This window comes from Zonotrichia leucophrys, chromosome 5, assembly GCF_028769735.1.
Source record: "Zonotrichia leucophrys gambelii isolate GWCS_2022_RI chromosome 5, RI_Zleu_2.0, whole genome shotgun sequence".
Taxonomy (NCBI): domain Eukaryota; kingdom Metazoa; phylum Chordata; class Aves; order Passeriformes; family Passerellidae; genus Zonotrichia; species Zonotrichia leucophrys.
In genome coordinates, this window is record NC_088175.1 from 27,847,345 (window position 1) to 27,864,044 (window position 16,700).

A 16,700-nucleotide genomic window follows, 5' to 3' on the forward strand; every position below is an offset into this window, starting at 1 on the left:
TTGGACATGGATTTGACTTGTTCTCCATCCTGTCCCTTGCTGTCATTGCATCTTATCATATCCTGGGCACTCTGCTCCTGTCATTGAGGTGTCTGCTGGTATGAAACCTTCACTGGCCAGTGACAATCACTGTAGTTCCTGATGGTGCTGTCACAGCTGTCACTTTTGCCTCTATTGTGCTACCCTTTGCCTGCCTTGGCTGGGTGTGAACTTACTGGTAACACTCTCAAGAACAACCCTTGTTCTTCACTGGTAGTTGCTGGTCTAGCATGGAAGCCAACAGCACTGTGTCAAGACATAGCATCTTTCCTAGAATTAAGCTGGTCAGTAAAAAAATCTTGATGTCAATATCAAACTGGTGGGGAAAAATATGTTCTGCAGACAGTACCTTTCCAGGTACTCCAAGTTCTTGATTCCCAGGTGTTATGCCTCCCAGTGCTTATAACACTGCCTATTCAGTCCTTCACTTATGAAATCATCTTTGACAGTCATTCTTGGCTGTGTGACTTTTATTTCTGCCCTTCAACCCGCGACTTAGTGCTCAGTCCTGCAGCTCTTGTCCAGCTGGAGGGAGCTCATTCACTTCAAGCCTTCCCTTCAGCAGTGGTGTGCAGTGATCCAAGAGCTCAAACCACCCGGCTCATCTTGGTTCTTTTGTTTCTATAATACTTCTTAGAGTGCAGAATGTCTGCTTCTCAAAGGTCTATTTTTTTTTCTGTCTGTTCACAAGCTGAACATATCCACTTCTCCATTATTCAAGAAACACAGAAGAACTAGTTTAGACAATATGCCTAATTTTTAGATGATTACAGCAATAGACAATGAATTCAGCTCTTACTGTTTTTCTCCGTGAGCCCCAGAGCCAGAGCAGTAATTACTAAAAAGTCCAAAACAAGTGATAAGGGTGTGTCTGCAAAACCTACTTCTTTCACAGAACCTTTTCTACTTGTAGACAAGTCCTCACCAGTACTCTTAAGTATTTGTTTCCTGAGGACCTGCCAAGCAACCTTATCTTTGCAATTTAATCCTGAGGTACAACATCCCCTTCCTTTTCCACAACCAAGCATGCCTATCATGGATGAGGGGGTAAAGGCTGTGAAGCTGACAGGAAGGTGTAAGGTGCTTTTTTTCACTTCAGCACATTCAGGCACCTGTTCACAGCTAAGGCTCACAGACTGGGAAGTAGACTAGAAAATCCATTCACCACTGTAAATCAGCGTTTCCCTAGAAGGGAATAGCACTGCAGATTGCTGTCTGTATGCTAGACTGGAAGGAATTTCGAGTGAGTTAACTGCTGGACTTGTACCAGAGCCACCATCAAAGAATCTCTTACCTGTTTCTCTGCATCCTCAGCTCTTTGCTCTGCTTCTATCACTCTCTGTTCCAATTCCTGCATCTTCAGAGACAGAAAAGAAAGAAGAGGGGGAAAGAAAGAAAATAAATTAACATCACCTGGACATTCATATTTTACTCAGCATTTGTGCAAGCTTACAGATCTTTGGCATATTTTGAGTTAACTGGACAGCTTTGACCAGGAAAAAAAAGTCTTTGACCTTTTCCAGTGCTCTGCCCTACTCTGAATACACCGGAACCATCTTCTCATTAGTGAGCCTCATCATTCATTACATGGGTCAAAGGAACAGTGCCAAAGTCTTGACCTCATCTCTACAATTTACACACCGTGGGCTGTCCCTGCAAGGAGCCTGTCTACAGTGCACCATTCTTCCCTGATCTTATTTCAGCTAGGATTCATTCACAAAGGTAAATAAAAATGAATATATCTTGGAAAGCTCACAGCAGGTTCTCTATAATGTCATATTATAACCACTGAATACTTTGCTTTGGCTTCAAAGGCATCATAGACTTATAACTGACAAGATTAACAACAATCTTAATTTTCCTATGCTTCTTTTTTTTTCAAAGAGCTTTGCAAACTGACAATTATGTGATTCAACATCTGAACATTGCTGCTATCAAAGTCAAAGGACACTGAATTGAATTTTATTCTAAATGTTTATAAGTCACTTCATTCTTATAAAATTCAGATATACCTGGGGTTCTTCTAATAATTTATCAGTAGTGCCCTTTTTTTGGTGGGTTGTGGTTGGTTTAGGGGATGTTTTGGGACTTCTCTTTTAATTGTTTGTTTGGTTTTGTTTTAAATTTTTCTTTAAATATCAATCTAGCCTCTCATTTGATGTTTGCCAAAGTCATTTTCACCTGGCCTGCTTCAATTGGTCTCAGATTTAAGTCCAGTAATGCAAAGTCTCTTCTTTCAAGCGACACTAAGTTTTATCCACCAAGATGCAAAATTTGAGGAACACTTCATGGAGTTTGCTGTACTTACTTATGTTTTACAATGGAAAGAATGACATAGAAGAATCTTCAGAAGATTAAAAGCATCATGCTTGAAGAAGAAAAACTATAAAGGGAACTAAGCTCCTTTTCTCTCCAATGCATTTTTGATAAAGCACTGGAGCCAAGTATTCAGGTTGGTAACTAACAGGACCAAACCAATATATCTGAAAATGGACTTATTCCTCTTGGGTTGATCACCCAGCATGGACGTGGCAGCATTCCCATTTCCATTTGCCTTCCTTCATACGGCAGCACGACAACTCTTCTTTCCACACATTCTCACTGACACAAGAGCAGACTGACCCCTACCAGCAAACGTATCAAAAGGCACATACATGTAGACACCTCGGTAGTCACATAACTATAAAAGCAATGACATAGATTAAAACCATGAAGATCAAAACCTGCTACATTTAGCATGATACCTCTCACATTTGCTTTTTCAGTGGAACAATCAAATACAACAGTCTCTGTAACTTAATATCCAAATCACGGATGCTTCTTTGGCAGAGGAACAGAGAGATGCCACAGAGGACTGCAGCCATACAAAGCTGCTCTGACCAAAGAGCCTTCTTGAAGACTGAGCTCCAGGCAATCTAACACGAATAGCAGTGGTCTGTGCTTCACGAGTATGGAGTCCCCTTCAGAACAGTGATGCACCCATTCATTTATCTCTTGGTCTCTGGACAGTCATCACCACAGACAGGTAGCAGCAAAACATATTGGCAAAGGAAAGATGCTAAACAGAACTGTTGGGGATACATAACATGCTTTGTGAAACAAACAGTGTTTAAGACAGTAGTTTTAGAATCATTGGTCTTTCCTAGTTTTCTGATTAATTGACAGGCTCTACATCCACAGCAGAGATGAATTTCTGGGCCTTTTTACCAAGATATCCTCTAATCCTCTATATTCTCTAACTAGAGGATATAACTAGATATCCTCTAACAATTCAGTCCTCCACAAGGTGCTCAATCTCCATGAAAGACTCAGGTTATTTTATGAACACAGCACTGAAGAACTCCTTGTCGTCCCAAAGCAGTTCCTTTGCATTGCTAGCAGTTATGGCTCTTGATCCGGAAAAAGAATCTATGTTGGGACCATTCCTGATCACTAAAAAGTTATGAAACTTGTGCAAGCAGGGCAACCTGGCTAAGTTCCAGCCAAATCAATTACTTTTGTCACCCTAATTCCTTCTGTAGCCTTAAATGAACTTGTATTTGTCTTAATTTCCTGTACTACATTGTTGAGCTGTCCTACTATGAACTGTTAAATAACTGCTGTGTTCCTGGTGTACATGAAATCATTATTTCACTCATCCCCAGTGTCAGCACTCTCACTGGAGCACATTCAGATTTAATACATACATGCTTGTAAGGCTCTTTCAAATCCCTCAATGAATTAATAATAATGCTTGGTATTTACATGGGTCCTTTCATTCAAAATGCTTTATAATTTGACAAATGCTACTAAGCAATGTGACCCACGTCACACAAAAAAATTAATAACCGAGCCAAATGCATGGAACTCTTCTTTCAAGCACTAGCCCAGACAGCTTGTATGGGAGAAACAGGACCAGTTGAATAGCCATGCTTGCATGAGACAAAAGATCCTTTTTCCAAATGTTCATTGTTTATTGAAATAAGACAGAATCAGGTTAAGTTACCCAGATGGCCTTTCTAGAAACTGCAAAAGATCTTCCCATCAACCTTCACACAGGCTTTCCCTCTCCTATGGCTCAGAAGAGGCTACATAAAATTGAGTGAAAAAAGTTCCTATACCTCTCAGCTTCATTTTTCTCCTGCTGTTCTGCTCCAGAGCTCACTCTTAACCAGGTCAACTTGCTGCCGAGACAACAGCCTGCTATGTCACTCACCAGCAGAGGAGTATCCCTTTTCCTTGCGTGTGTACAAGAAAAATAGGGTGAAAACAACTGCCTGTTTCCAAAGCAATCCCTGCTAATGTCCACAAGGTAGGACTCAGGGGTCTTGTGCCCTGTGGGGTCCAGCAGGATGGCAGAGCTTTGTCTGGGATACCAGGGACTAAGGCTCTTCTGCCATGCCAACCCCCAGCCAGGCTCTGTGCAGCTTGGGCAGCTCTGTTCAATAGCTGAGACCAGGCTATCAATGTGGAAATTCACACCATGTGAACTAGGGCATTGGCAGTTAAACCACTTGGTTTTAAATTCCCCATGTTCTGAACAGCTATCTAGATTATTCAATCTAAGCGGATTTTAAAAATCTCAAGTATTTAAACTGTTAGAGCACATTGTACTACCAGTGCCAGGCATGAGCGGTTGGGTTTTCTGTGAGTTAAAATAGTAAAACCTGTCTTGAAATAATAAAATTAGTTATAAAAAATAATTTAAGATGTGAGGATCAGGTTTGCAAGCCCTTCAGTCGCTTCCACACCTATGACAACCTAGCTGGTAAGCAAGTATCACACCCCTGTTAACAATGCCCTTCACTTTCACCATCTAAAAGTATTTAAAAGAAATAAATTCCTGTTACTGCAAACCATATTGGGAGGCTCTCAAGACAATGCTTACCACAGGTTGGCACACAGCTTCAAACTGCGCAGACTTCACATTTTCCAACATCACCCCCACTCCCTGCCCCAAAAAACCTTCCTTGAAATGCAAGACTTTCCAGTAAATCTGAATCTCTTCATTCTCATAATGAGGAAAAAACCCTTAAAAATCACAGTTGCTATAAAATTGATGACAAAAATCCCTGAAGCTGCCATCACTGGACATAAACCAAGCACCTCCTTCGGTTCTGCATCACTACCCACGTGAGGGTGAGAAGGATGCAGCGCAGGCAGGAGCCCCTGTGGCTGTGACTGCTGGGGTGTCCTGTGGTGACCGAAGAGAAGGGGAGGAAGGTCTTTGAGCAAGTCATTACAGCCCAGCTGGGAACCTGAGGCCCAGGACACTTCCCAAGAGAAGTGTTCAGCGTAAGCTCTGTGTGTCTGAGAGCCTGCTGGAGCTGCCCCATGGTTCCTGCTGAGGCTTTCCCCTTCCCACATGACATTTGGAGTTAGGAATTGCAAGCCTGTTAGCTCTTTGACCCTTCAAGTAAAGCTACAACAGCACTGTAGAAGTAGTTACAGAATAATCTGACCACTGAACCAAGCTACTCCTTAATCTCAGCAAAGGGAGCATCACTTTAACTGAAAAGCTGGATAAATGATAGCCAGGCCCCTGAAGCAGATGCAAATATAATTCTCTGGCATGACCCACAAACTTCACTAAAGAGATAGTCAAAATATATCTGGCAAGTCTGTTGTCTATAAGGAAGTCTGGTAGGTGGGCTTGTCTCATGTGTGGGTAGTCAGGAAGTTTCTCAAAGCAGAAATTAATAAAGCACAAGGACACATATCTCATAATGCAGCAAACTTACAAATATTACATATGAATACTGGTTGTCTTTAGCACATCTAAAGTTCCACATCTATACATGATTTTTTTTTCTAATGTGCCTTTATCTAAATGGACTTTACAACCACTTTCAATGTTTTTCAAGGTAAGTAATCACTAAGCTCCATCTCAGAAATTAATTTGAAGAGATGAAGAAGCTGCTTAGAATTGCACAATTCCTTAAAATATGAAGGGTGGAAAAATGTCTCATGCAGTATATGACAATAGTGAAAATGTAATTACAGTGAAAGCAAGGATGAAAATTACACCACTCTCAAGTAGCTGTCACCTGGATGTTTTTACATCCAAAACCAACAAACAAGAATATATAGAAGTTACATAATACAGAATGGAGCAAAAGTGAGTTTAGAACATATCTGTCATTGGGTATAGTGAACTGCAGTCAGCTGTACAGATTTTGACTTCATTAGTAAACTGTTCTCACTTTCTTATACAGTAATTGAATATCTGAGCAATCTTGGACTGAACTGTGATAACGTGTAAGCCACATTTTGAAAAAAAAAGGAGCTCCCCCCAGCAACCTACAAATTTGGACTTCATACAAATGTAGTGAAAAAGTTTTAATTCTAATTGAAAAACAACACCATTTAAGGTTAAGAAAAATCACAAAATATTCACACCGTGACAAAAACAAGCAAAAAACCAAAACTCCAATAAAACCCTCAGATCTTTATCAATTCTCTCCTCTAGAATGCAAACAAACTCACACGAGGGCACTTGAAGGACATTAGTAGATGATGTCTCTAAAACCACAGATGCCATGTAAGTTTCTAACATCCAGATCTCAAAATATCTGGCCTTGCTCTTCAGTATCCCCAGAATGTTTTGACTGGATATGAAGTGTTATTCTAACACTATGGCAATACATGTATCCCTGTCTGGGCTTTTAACATTGTAGCATAATTTTCACTCCTCCATACTTTTCTGTTGCCACCCAAGTTATGATCCTGCTGTTCTTACCCAAAACATCCATATTTGCTCCGCTGTTGTCTCAATCACTTCAGATATCCACAATCTTGCTGGTACAGTGTTTTCCACTAGAGTCCAAATACTTGGTGATTTTGCAGTAAGCAAGGCTCATTCTTATATGCCACTTTACACCATGACAGGCACATCTCTGCATCTCAACTGATAAAGCAGAGAGCAAAGATGTACTGTAATCAAGAAATAAATCCTCACTGCAAGTAACAGATATATTGGATAGTTTGGCATTTGCAGATTTTTTGGTTTTGTATCATAACTCATTGCAAAGTAGAAGAAATCACCTCTGCCTCACCTTCTCAGCTAACAGCTCTCGGATCTTGCTTGCCTGCAAGCGGAATTTGAAGAGCTGGGACTCCAACACAAGGCATCGCTTTTGCCAGTCCATACAGCTGCCATTCTCCACTGTGAGTTCTGCCATTGTGATGTTAATCATCCATTTAGGATGTCGTCTGAGGTGCTCTAAAAATCCTACAGAATCAAAGGGAAAAATAAGTATGTATTTTAGAAGGACAAACTTATCCCCTATGTGCCTAGTTTTCCTTGGTCCCTCTTACAGAACTGGTAACAAAGGCCATTTCTTCTCCAAGCAGATGATGAAGTGGTACTACCCTGAGTCACTGATATTGCCCTCTGCCAGAGGTCACTCTTAATGGATAAACGTTTACCTTTAGAATGAGTAAATAATTTACTAATGCATTATACTGTATATTCCAGAAACAACCCTACTGCCACCCTTACAGTCTTGCTCAGCCTCTACCCAGACATTAGGGATACTTTTTTACTCCTGCCTCCTTTGTTCCAGTATGGCTGTAAACCCTCAAATCACTAAAACCTCCTGCCTCAGATATCACACACACATTTTCAGCTTGGGTCACCAGTGCTTTATCTCAAATAGACTGTGTTAAGATGATGTGATGTATTAAGCAACTGTTCCCAATCCCTAACTACTTGACACATACAGTCGACAGTAAGAGTAGAAGTGCCCCAGTATCCAAACAATTGCTCTGTTAAAACAAAGAGAATCCATACAGGAATAACTTAGGGCTAAAGACAAAATATCCTATTCTGCTGAAGTCTTTGTAAACATCAAAAAATATATACAGCCCCAGAAGGTGGAGAAGGCTGTAGTTTTTGAAGACCTTTTACTTTCCTACTCAATAACAGCTTTGACATTTCAGATACTTATAGTAAAAGACCCAAAAAACCTAGGCAATAGATGTTCTTAACCAAATTCAGGTATTCATGAACAAAAACATCAACTTAGTGCGTGCAGTTCAGCAGCCAGCTATATTATCAAACAATAACAAATGTTTACAAAGCTAGAACAGCTGTTAGCTCAGCTTCATCACAACAGTAAAATCCTTACTTGTAAAAGGAACTTCTCACCAGCTCACAGGCAAACTCCCAAGTCTCAAACTGTGACAGATGAAGGAACAGTCTGGGATTTGCAAGAAAGCAACAGTCACTCTGCCTCACTGCCCTTACATCTGCATCTCACTACAGAGAGGAAAAGTTTAAGATGGCCCTCCAGCTGTATCCACTTGTCAGGATACCTGGTTCGTGTTTTGCATGTAAGACTTGAGATTCAAATTACCATGAGTATACATAACAGTGTGAGTACACAGAACACAACAAACCCCTCTATCCAGCTATACTGGATAGAGTACTCTCATGTTCCGAGTTAAGGAAGATGCATTTTATACCCTTTGGCTATAAACATTACCTGTGAGTTATTTTATGTTCAGGTTGCTTTGTTCAGTAATAGAAAGTTTCCCAGACAACAGGTTGCCTCTTTTCCAATGACTTGTGAAACATTATTCCAGAAGGAAGGTTTCAGTAAAACAAGACAAAGGTATGTTCATGTTCAGTACTGAAAACACTCCACAATAGGAAAGAAGAGCACTTTCCTACAAGCAGCACATTTACTGCTGTAGAGAAATAGAGGCCATCCTTTTCCACAGCCCATCCAGCACACTGCTCGGACCTCTAGCCTTAAGTCCATGCCAGTCCATGCCAGGCATTTAACCGGGTTACCTTTGGTACACTTTTCAACACTGCAGTGTTTCCCTGTAAGTTAGTGCTATCAGTCCTTCCCAAGCTGAAAGAGTGCACTAAGTCATGGAAGGATCCTACAATACTGTTAACTTTGTTTACAGCTAACACTGTTTTGGACACAATAATTCAGCTCTCAAATGTAATTCTGTTCTCTTTCATACAAGTGTATTTTTCATATTTTATGTGGCTTTCATACAAGCTTTTGGTCTTTATGAATTAAGTTTAAATCCAAAGAGGATATATAAATGAATGGGATGGACTCTAATGACACAAAGCAAAATGAAACTGATGTACCAAACAACTTATGCCAAAGCAAAAGTAATTTTCCACACAGACCATAACTTCTGGTTGAACTAAAATATCCCTGTTCAGAATAGGGGGTCTAGGATGGGATAGGTGTCCTGAATCATTGCATTTTATTCTTTATTACCACAGACTACTGCATTTTATAATCCCTTTCATAAATGAACACTGCCCTTCCCTAGAACCATGCTGCAGTTCTCCCAGTTTTCTTATTATTCTAGAACCTCATGTCTCTAATGAGCTGCCTTTTAATTACCAGAATAAACATAACCATAACCAGCTTGTATCTGTTAAGTCTTGTAGATTATTACCCTTCAGTTTAGCTAGGGTTTTTTTTTCTCCCTCATATTTACACCTTGATATATTTACAGATATCAAAAGCTTTACCTTAAGGACCGCAATTTGCAAGGCTAGAGACAAGGGGCCCCTTTAGTCTCATAAGGAAAGCTCCCTGTTCTCCCTCTGCACCTGTTCCAGATTCAGTACACATCACATAAAAGAGCTGGCTCTTCTCACTCCCTTTCATAGCCATGGGTGACCACAACTGCATCTGAAAGGCAGCATGCACCCACAGCAAAGCCTAGTGTAAAGGCATTTAGCACTTTCCCCTCTCACAGGTAAGGCCTCATCTGATTGCCTCTTTTATACAACCATATTGCACTGGTGGTTGACATTCACAGACAAGCTGACACAACTGGAATAGAGGAATTTCAGCTGACTTTTCCTTTGTAAATGGCAGATGTGGGAGAGCAGGAGGGTAATTACAAATGGACTGGAACAGAATATTAAAGCTCAGGTCTATGCCAGATCTCTGAAAGATCAAATTCTCTGTACTACAGGCCATCACAGTACCACACAACAAGACAAGAGGCAAAGGGCAGAAACTGATGCACAGGAACTTTCATCTGAACATAAAGAAGAAGTTTTCTATTGTGTAGGTGACTGAGCACTGGAACAGGTTGCCCAGAGAGGTTGTAGAGACTCCTCACCGGAGATATTCAAGAACCATCCAGATGCAATCCTGTGCAATGTGCTCTTGGATGGCCCTGTTTGAATAGGGACATTGGACCAGATGACCTACTGTGGTCCCTCCCAACCTGAACCATTCTGTGATTGCAAAATTCACCATGCCCATGGTAACCCTATGATTGATTAGCATAACTATAGGTTATATAAAATATAGGTTATATTTTTAATTACAGACAGTATTTTTAACATTTAAAAGGCACAGCTTGGTTTTGGGTGTCTGGAAGAAGTCTTACTCTTTATGCAACTAAGTCTTTTTCTCCTCTACTAATTTTAAAGAGTGCTCTGCCAGATTTTGTGCCCACTTTGTTACTTCTTCGAATGCGTGATTTTGTTTTGTGTCATTAGATTAATCCCCTGTGTCAGTAGCCAATTCTACCAGTAAAATACTTACCATCTAACCGCGCCCTCTCCAGCACTGTGATGTCACATTCTCTTGTCATTTGTCTATTTACTATTCTTCTCTTAATCCCGATCTCCTCCACTTAAGCTAATAACTTCCCCATGTGTCATCACACCAAATGAGTTATGAAGACTAGATATTAGAATTATAGCTTTTCCCCCTAGCAAAAACCTTACACTTTTTCAGAGAAAGATACTGTATCACAATGTCTAATATTTATCTCTAGAGTACAACTTTATTTACAAAACTTATTCTGCATTTTCATTTACCATAAAATACATTGTTCCTTTTCCCCTGTTCTTCTGAATGTAAGCAGTTCATCTGTACTCTGTGAATTTCAATACCAATTCCACTTTGACACACTGACTTTAAATCACTTCCATCAGATCTGCCATTTCAGATGTCCTTTTTTGTAAGTCTTTAACCATCTTTTTCTCAGCACATTTTTTGATCCCCCCCTCCTCTCCCACATATTGGTCCTCTTCAAATCAGATAAAGAATTTATAAGGATATATTTATATAAAGCTGTCTTTTTTAAGCCTTACGCATAAGAAAAAGGTGTGAGCCTGATATTTGCAGAGGCAGTACTCCTATTTTAGGGATTCAGAACACAGGAGACAGCCACTCTATTCAAACAAGCTGAGATTTTCAAAACTTCATTCTGAAATGCATACAGCCACTTCTTAAAGAGCAGCTTGATTTTCAGTGTTAAGTATCCAACTGATTTTCAGTGTTAACTATCCAACTGTCAGTGACAACAATGGCAGATAAAAAGCCCTTAAAACTCTCTGGGGGAAAAATGACCCAACCACTTGCTAAATGCAGTCAAAATTAGAGGTCTCATGCATGTATCTAAGTTTTGACCAACATCAGAGACAGTTCTGACCCTAAACACCATACCCAAAATAAATATGATTATATTTATTTGTAATGTCCATATCCAGTCTTAATTCTGATGAAGCTGAAATTTAAATCAAGATGTCATGTGTTTGGGGGTTTTTCTTTGTGTTTTAAGACTACAATCAGCTGATGTTGCAGATGTAGGTGGATCCAGAACTAGAAATCAAAACACTTAGGAGACTTTGTACATTTCCACCTGAAAAGCCGAAATATTCAATCAATGTGAAGACTTTCAGGTGCAGATACAAATGCAAGTAAAGTGTTTACAGCTTTGTTCATGCAGTGCAAACAACAAAGACAAGTGAACCGCTATTTCCATATTCCAGATGAGACTGCTCAGTTCAGCAACAGATTTACGCAGGCTGTCATAGAGGATTCACAGCACAGCGGGACTGCAGTTCTTAGCACCTGACCATAAAAAGCACCAGTGTCTGAACAACTGAGCTGAATATTGGTCTAACTTTCAGCTACCATATTACAACAAAAGGAATCACTAGAAAAGTGATAAATGAAAGGGAAGAGAGTTCTTCTCATGTCACTGAATTGGCATCAAGGGGTTCAGCAGTACAGGCAATGGGCAAAACTCAGGGGGGAAATCAACTACTATTAATCGACACCCTGTCCCCAGCCACTTCATTTTCCACTTCATACTCGCCTCACCCTTCAGCTTTTTAGCACTGAGGCCATTGGAATTGCTCAGCCACGCAGTCATTTCCCGCTCAGGAGTGCGGCCTGAGAAGTGCAGAGCATGGGCGGAGAGGGGCGTGGGGGAGAAAATAACACAAAAAGCTGTGGAAAGGGCAAGGAAAAGGCTTGTCGCGGACCTGGGGTGGGAGGGAGCGGGGAATAATTTCCCCTCAATATCCGCGCAGGTGGCTTAGCTAGTAAAAGCGCCTGGAGGCAGGAAGAAGGGCTCCCAGTTGTGCTCTTCTACCTGCAGAGGTCTTGCCCTGCACACCGAGGCGTACCAGGAAGGCAGAAGAGACCGCTGAGCTTACAGACATTTAGTCTTGTACTGCATCTCCCCCTTCGTGTGGCCATTCCTCCCTCCGCTTCTTCCATACCTCTTCAGGGCCAAAGTCCCAGAGCGAGAGCAAACCTCAGTTATCAGAGATGCCACAACATCAGCCCCAGAATGCTCCCGCCAGTCCCCTTACGGTCACCCTCGAAGAAAGCCAAGCCGGGGGAGGAAGGCTGTGCCAGCCAGCCCCGCGCAGACCCGCCCTGCGGAGCCCCCGGCCGCGTCCCCGCCCGCGCTCACCTTGGCCGGCGCGGAGGTCTCTGCCCAGCGGGGCAGGACGGGCGCAGCCGGCGGCGTCCCGGGGCTCCCGACCCGCGGCGCGGCGGGGCCGGCCCTGGCCGCGGGCGGCTGCGCGGTGCCGGGCGGCAGGCAGGTGCCCGGCACGGCTCCTGTCCCATTCAGCACTTTGCCATTCCCTCCCCGGTTTCCTTCGGGCGGGAGAGCCCGGCTCAAATATCAGACACGGCCCTCCCGAGGAGCGCAGGAACTGACATCAGCCGCCCCGGGCTTTTAACCCCTTCCCGGGCTCAGCGGCGAGGCAGGTGGGGCAGGCAGCGCAGGGTGCCTGGGGCCCGGGGCTCAACAGCGGCAGCCGCGCTCTGCCCCGGGCGGGGACATCTTCCTCTCCGCCCACCTTGCACCCTCAGGGGCTGCAACCGAGTTTGCCGAGATCTCCCTCGCAGTCATCTCCCAGACATCGGAGCTGATGCTACCCAAACCGCCTCAGACCACCAAGGCAGCGGCGTTTTCTGCGGAGCAGCCGGGCTGGTACCTACAGAAGCACGCTGCCCTTGCCGCCACTGGAGCCCTGAGGGGCTGGCGGTCCGTCCGAAGCTCTCGTTGTAGGCAACCCCAGGGCATGAGGTGCCGCGACAGAGATTAAAACCAAACTAGTGTAGTGGTCTCCTGAGCAGAAGACACCAACCTACCTATACATGTACTGTGGCCATTTCTCACGTAAAATGGCTTAAACAAATAGGTCCAGGACTTCAAGCATTCCTAATGATAGCTGCCAGCACACAAAACATGTTATTCAGACATCAGACCATCACTTACTGAACTACTTTACATGCAGCAATGCCTTATATGAATATATGGTGACATACAGGAGTATATTGCCCATGTCATACCAAAACCTGGTGATATTTTACTGCCTCGGGAGGCTGGGCACTGGCAGCGAGTGCACATACCATGTACTACTGGCTGCTGTCCTCTGCCCTGGCCACACCCTGACACCCCAGGCTCGCCAAGCTTATGCTCTATGCTCTCTCCCTTGGTGTTGAGCAGACCAGAGCATGCAAATGGCAGTAAAAAGGGACTGGAGACAGATGGGTGTGGTAGGACTAAATGTCCCCAGAGATATGGACCTCAGACCACTGTGTTTTACCTTGACCTTTGTTCTGGTTCAGGTTTAGCAACTACTTGTTACTTATTCCATTATCAGGCTCATTATTTCCATCAGAAATACTTTTAAAATGTGTAGTAGAGATACTACTGTTATCTCTACCCTCAGTAGAGATAACAACAGTCATTCTGATGTGTATCTTTCCAGCCATTTTCCATGGACCTTTCACATGGGCCCTTCACTGTCATGACAGTCTGTCTCATCTCAAGAAAATGAGTCTGGCTTGTTGGTGAAGGGCTGCACCAGAATTATGATATCTTGAGTGGTTATGAGAGATCCATGAAAGCTCTGAAACTGTACATTGGCACCTCTTGAGGCTACTCACACAAAACAGGGCAGTCCGAAAAAAAAAGGCTTCAACAGTCTATGAAGGAGGCACACAGAAGAACTGAACAAAATTATCTCCAAGGACACTAAGCAACACTATTCACTTGACATGGTTAAACAAGACCTTAAGAGTTTTTATCTGGCTCCCAGATACTGCCTGGTTCAAGATCTGCTGTTTATTAAACATTCATTGTAAACTTTTTCTTCACACTGATAGTGTGCTTTCACTGATGTCTCAGCAGAGAAACATTGGGTACCAAATCACTTACTATGCAAAAATGAAAACACTGATGTGATTAAGTGGTTAAAATATAAAAATATAAGTAAAAACATAAGGTCAAGATTTGGACACTGGAGTGAATAAAGGCAGACCGAGATCTACACCTCATTATCCAAATAAGTAGTCAGATTTCCAAAGACTCTGAGGACCCTGCAGATCCCTAAAGATGGTTTTGCTTTAGATTTCTCATCTGTTTCCAGTTCCATGGGAATTTGGTTGAATGAAGCTGCCTGTTCCTAGCTAAGAGACAAAGCCTGCATTACAGAGCTGGTTCAGGCAGAGAGCAGGAATGCACTACACAGGGATGGCTGAAGAGCCAAGTGGAGACAGGCAAAGAACTGAAAAGAAACAGGCATCTGGGGAGGAGCTCTCCCATTTGGACAGGTGAGCAGGGACGGACAGAGACCAAGCTGACTGTTGGGACAGTATCATCCATACAGATTTCTCCAGCAATTCCAGAGGAAGGGGCTCCAGTTGCCTACAGTCTGCATGTTGCGTGTGAGTCTGTATTAATCATTATGCCCTGTGATCAAGGAATTGTAATAAAGAACCAGAAACAGCACAATTTGTGCCTTCCTATAGGTATTTCAGAAGGCAAAATGTAGTTTAATGCTTTACAGAGTCCACTCCTGAACTGAGGCTGGCTGAAGACAAAGTGAGAAAAGGAGCTATTCCCTTCATGCTCCCATCCTATTCTTGCTCCTTTCAACTACAGCGTGCTAGCAGAATATTTCTTAATCTGAATTTTGTAAGCTATTTTTATTCTTCCTTTAAAGGCACTGGTCAAGTTCTCTCATTTGCACCAGCAAAGCCAACCGGATCATATCACTCACTGAAACGTCAATATCTGGCCTTGTGTTTTTCCCAGGCAATGAAGCTTGACTGCCAGGACATTCCTCAGCCACTGAACTTTGTATAAAGTACCTCCCTAAGAATTGCCTGTGCACACCTTGCTTTAACCCCTGGAGGCCCAGAACCACATCAGCACTCACAGAACAATGTTCTGCCATGTATTTAATGCAATTATTCTTCAAAGATATGCCTCCTTATATCTTCTGTCACTTCTGTTAAAGTATTTAACAAAATTATAGTTAAAAAAAAAATCATGGTTTCCCTTAAATGATGCAAATAGAAAAACAGTTTATCTTCAGAAGGAGAAGGTTGGAACAACCAGTAATATCCCATTGTTCCCAAATTATTTCCCTGGGCAGTTGTCTTTAATATGGCTGCTCAAGGACTGTGTGTCAGGTCTTTGCAATCTGCAGACAAATCATTCATCAAAACGTGAAATTTACTATAAACAGCAAGTACCTTATTGACAAAACAAACTCTCTGGCTGATCCAAGAGAACTAGCTTGGCACTGTCAGACTACACTGTTAGACTATCCTTATCACAGCACAAGCACAGACTGCTTTGTTCAGAGCACCATATCCAAGATACCTAAATAGAAGGGCAAAGAGATAAATGAGAGTGAGGGCTCAGAAGATGAGAGCAGAATGAACTCTTTCTCTTAGTAAGCAAAGTTGTCATAGTTCTGCAGGTGGGAGAGAGCACTGTGTTCCAGACACAGTGCTGCTGAAAACTTACCAAATGGGCAAGGACACCAGCCAGACCAAAAATTCACGTGTCAGAGCCCCACTGAAGGCTCAATCCTGTGTGGGAAAAAAATTGCACAAAAAAACCCCAGTACCTTGAAACACTTGTTTGAGGTATTTGTCGCTCTCCACAAGCAGCTCAGGCTTCATATTGTAGTTCTCTAAATTCCACCTGTGTTAAAAGCTTAAAAATGTTGAAAATGGCCTTTATGCCTAGTTCTCTTTCTCCTGGGTTTGCAGTGTGCTGACAGACACAACACAGAGTTGCAACCCCCTGCCTTTCTTCTCTACTAATCAGCAATTACAAGTTCATGCAGCATTAAAATAAGAGACTGGCAGCTGGGGATCACCTTGCTGCATAAACCAGCTGCTCGTGGGAGGACCCAGTGGGAGGGCCACGAAACCATTGCCCTCCAGTACTCTGTCAGCTGGTTTTGATCGTGTTGTGGTCATCCCATCACACTTCACACACAGACACTCGTGTATTATTCCAGCCAGAACTTGAGCAAGAACATATGTTTTATATATACTGTCTTGACTGGTACAGAGCAAAACAATGGAGAATTCCCATTTTCCTTAGGGAGTCATCCCAGGGGCAACTCA

At 42.6% G+C, this 16,700-nt stretch overlaps 1 protein-coding gene across 3 annotated transcripts in view; it reads right to left on the minus strand.

The window, feature by feature from the left end:
- Positions 1-16,403, minus strand: part of PLEKHH1 (pleckstrin homology, MyTH4 and FERM domain containing H1) — a 54,125-nt gene extending 37,722 nt beyond the window's left edge. The window contains exons 1-3 of one of the 3 annotated variants that reach the window (XM_064713968.1): positions 16,193-16,403; positions 7,074-7,249; positions 1,334-1,396 (exon numbers count right to left, since the gene is read on the minus strand). In XM_064713968.1, coding sequence (XP_064570038.1) covers positions 1,334-1,396; positions 7,074-7,249; positions 16,193-16,247 — 294 coding nt within the window. In that variant the 5' untranslated portion in view covers positions 16,248-16,403. Of the gene's footprint in view, positions 1-1,333; positions 1,397-7,073; positions 7,250-12,128; positions 12,220-12,729; positions 13,061-16,192 lie in introns of those variants that run through there. The other 2 variants (XM_064713970.1, XM_064713969.1) reach the window with 2 other exon arrangements.
- Positions 16,404-16,700: the final 297 nt, after the last annotated feature.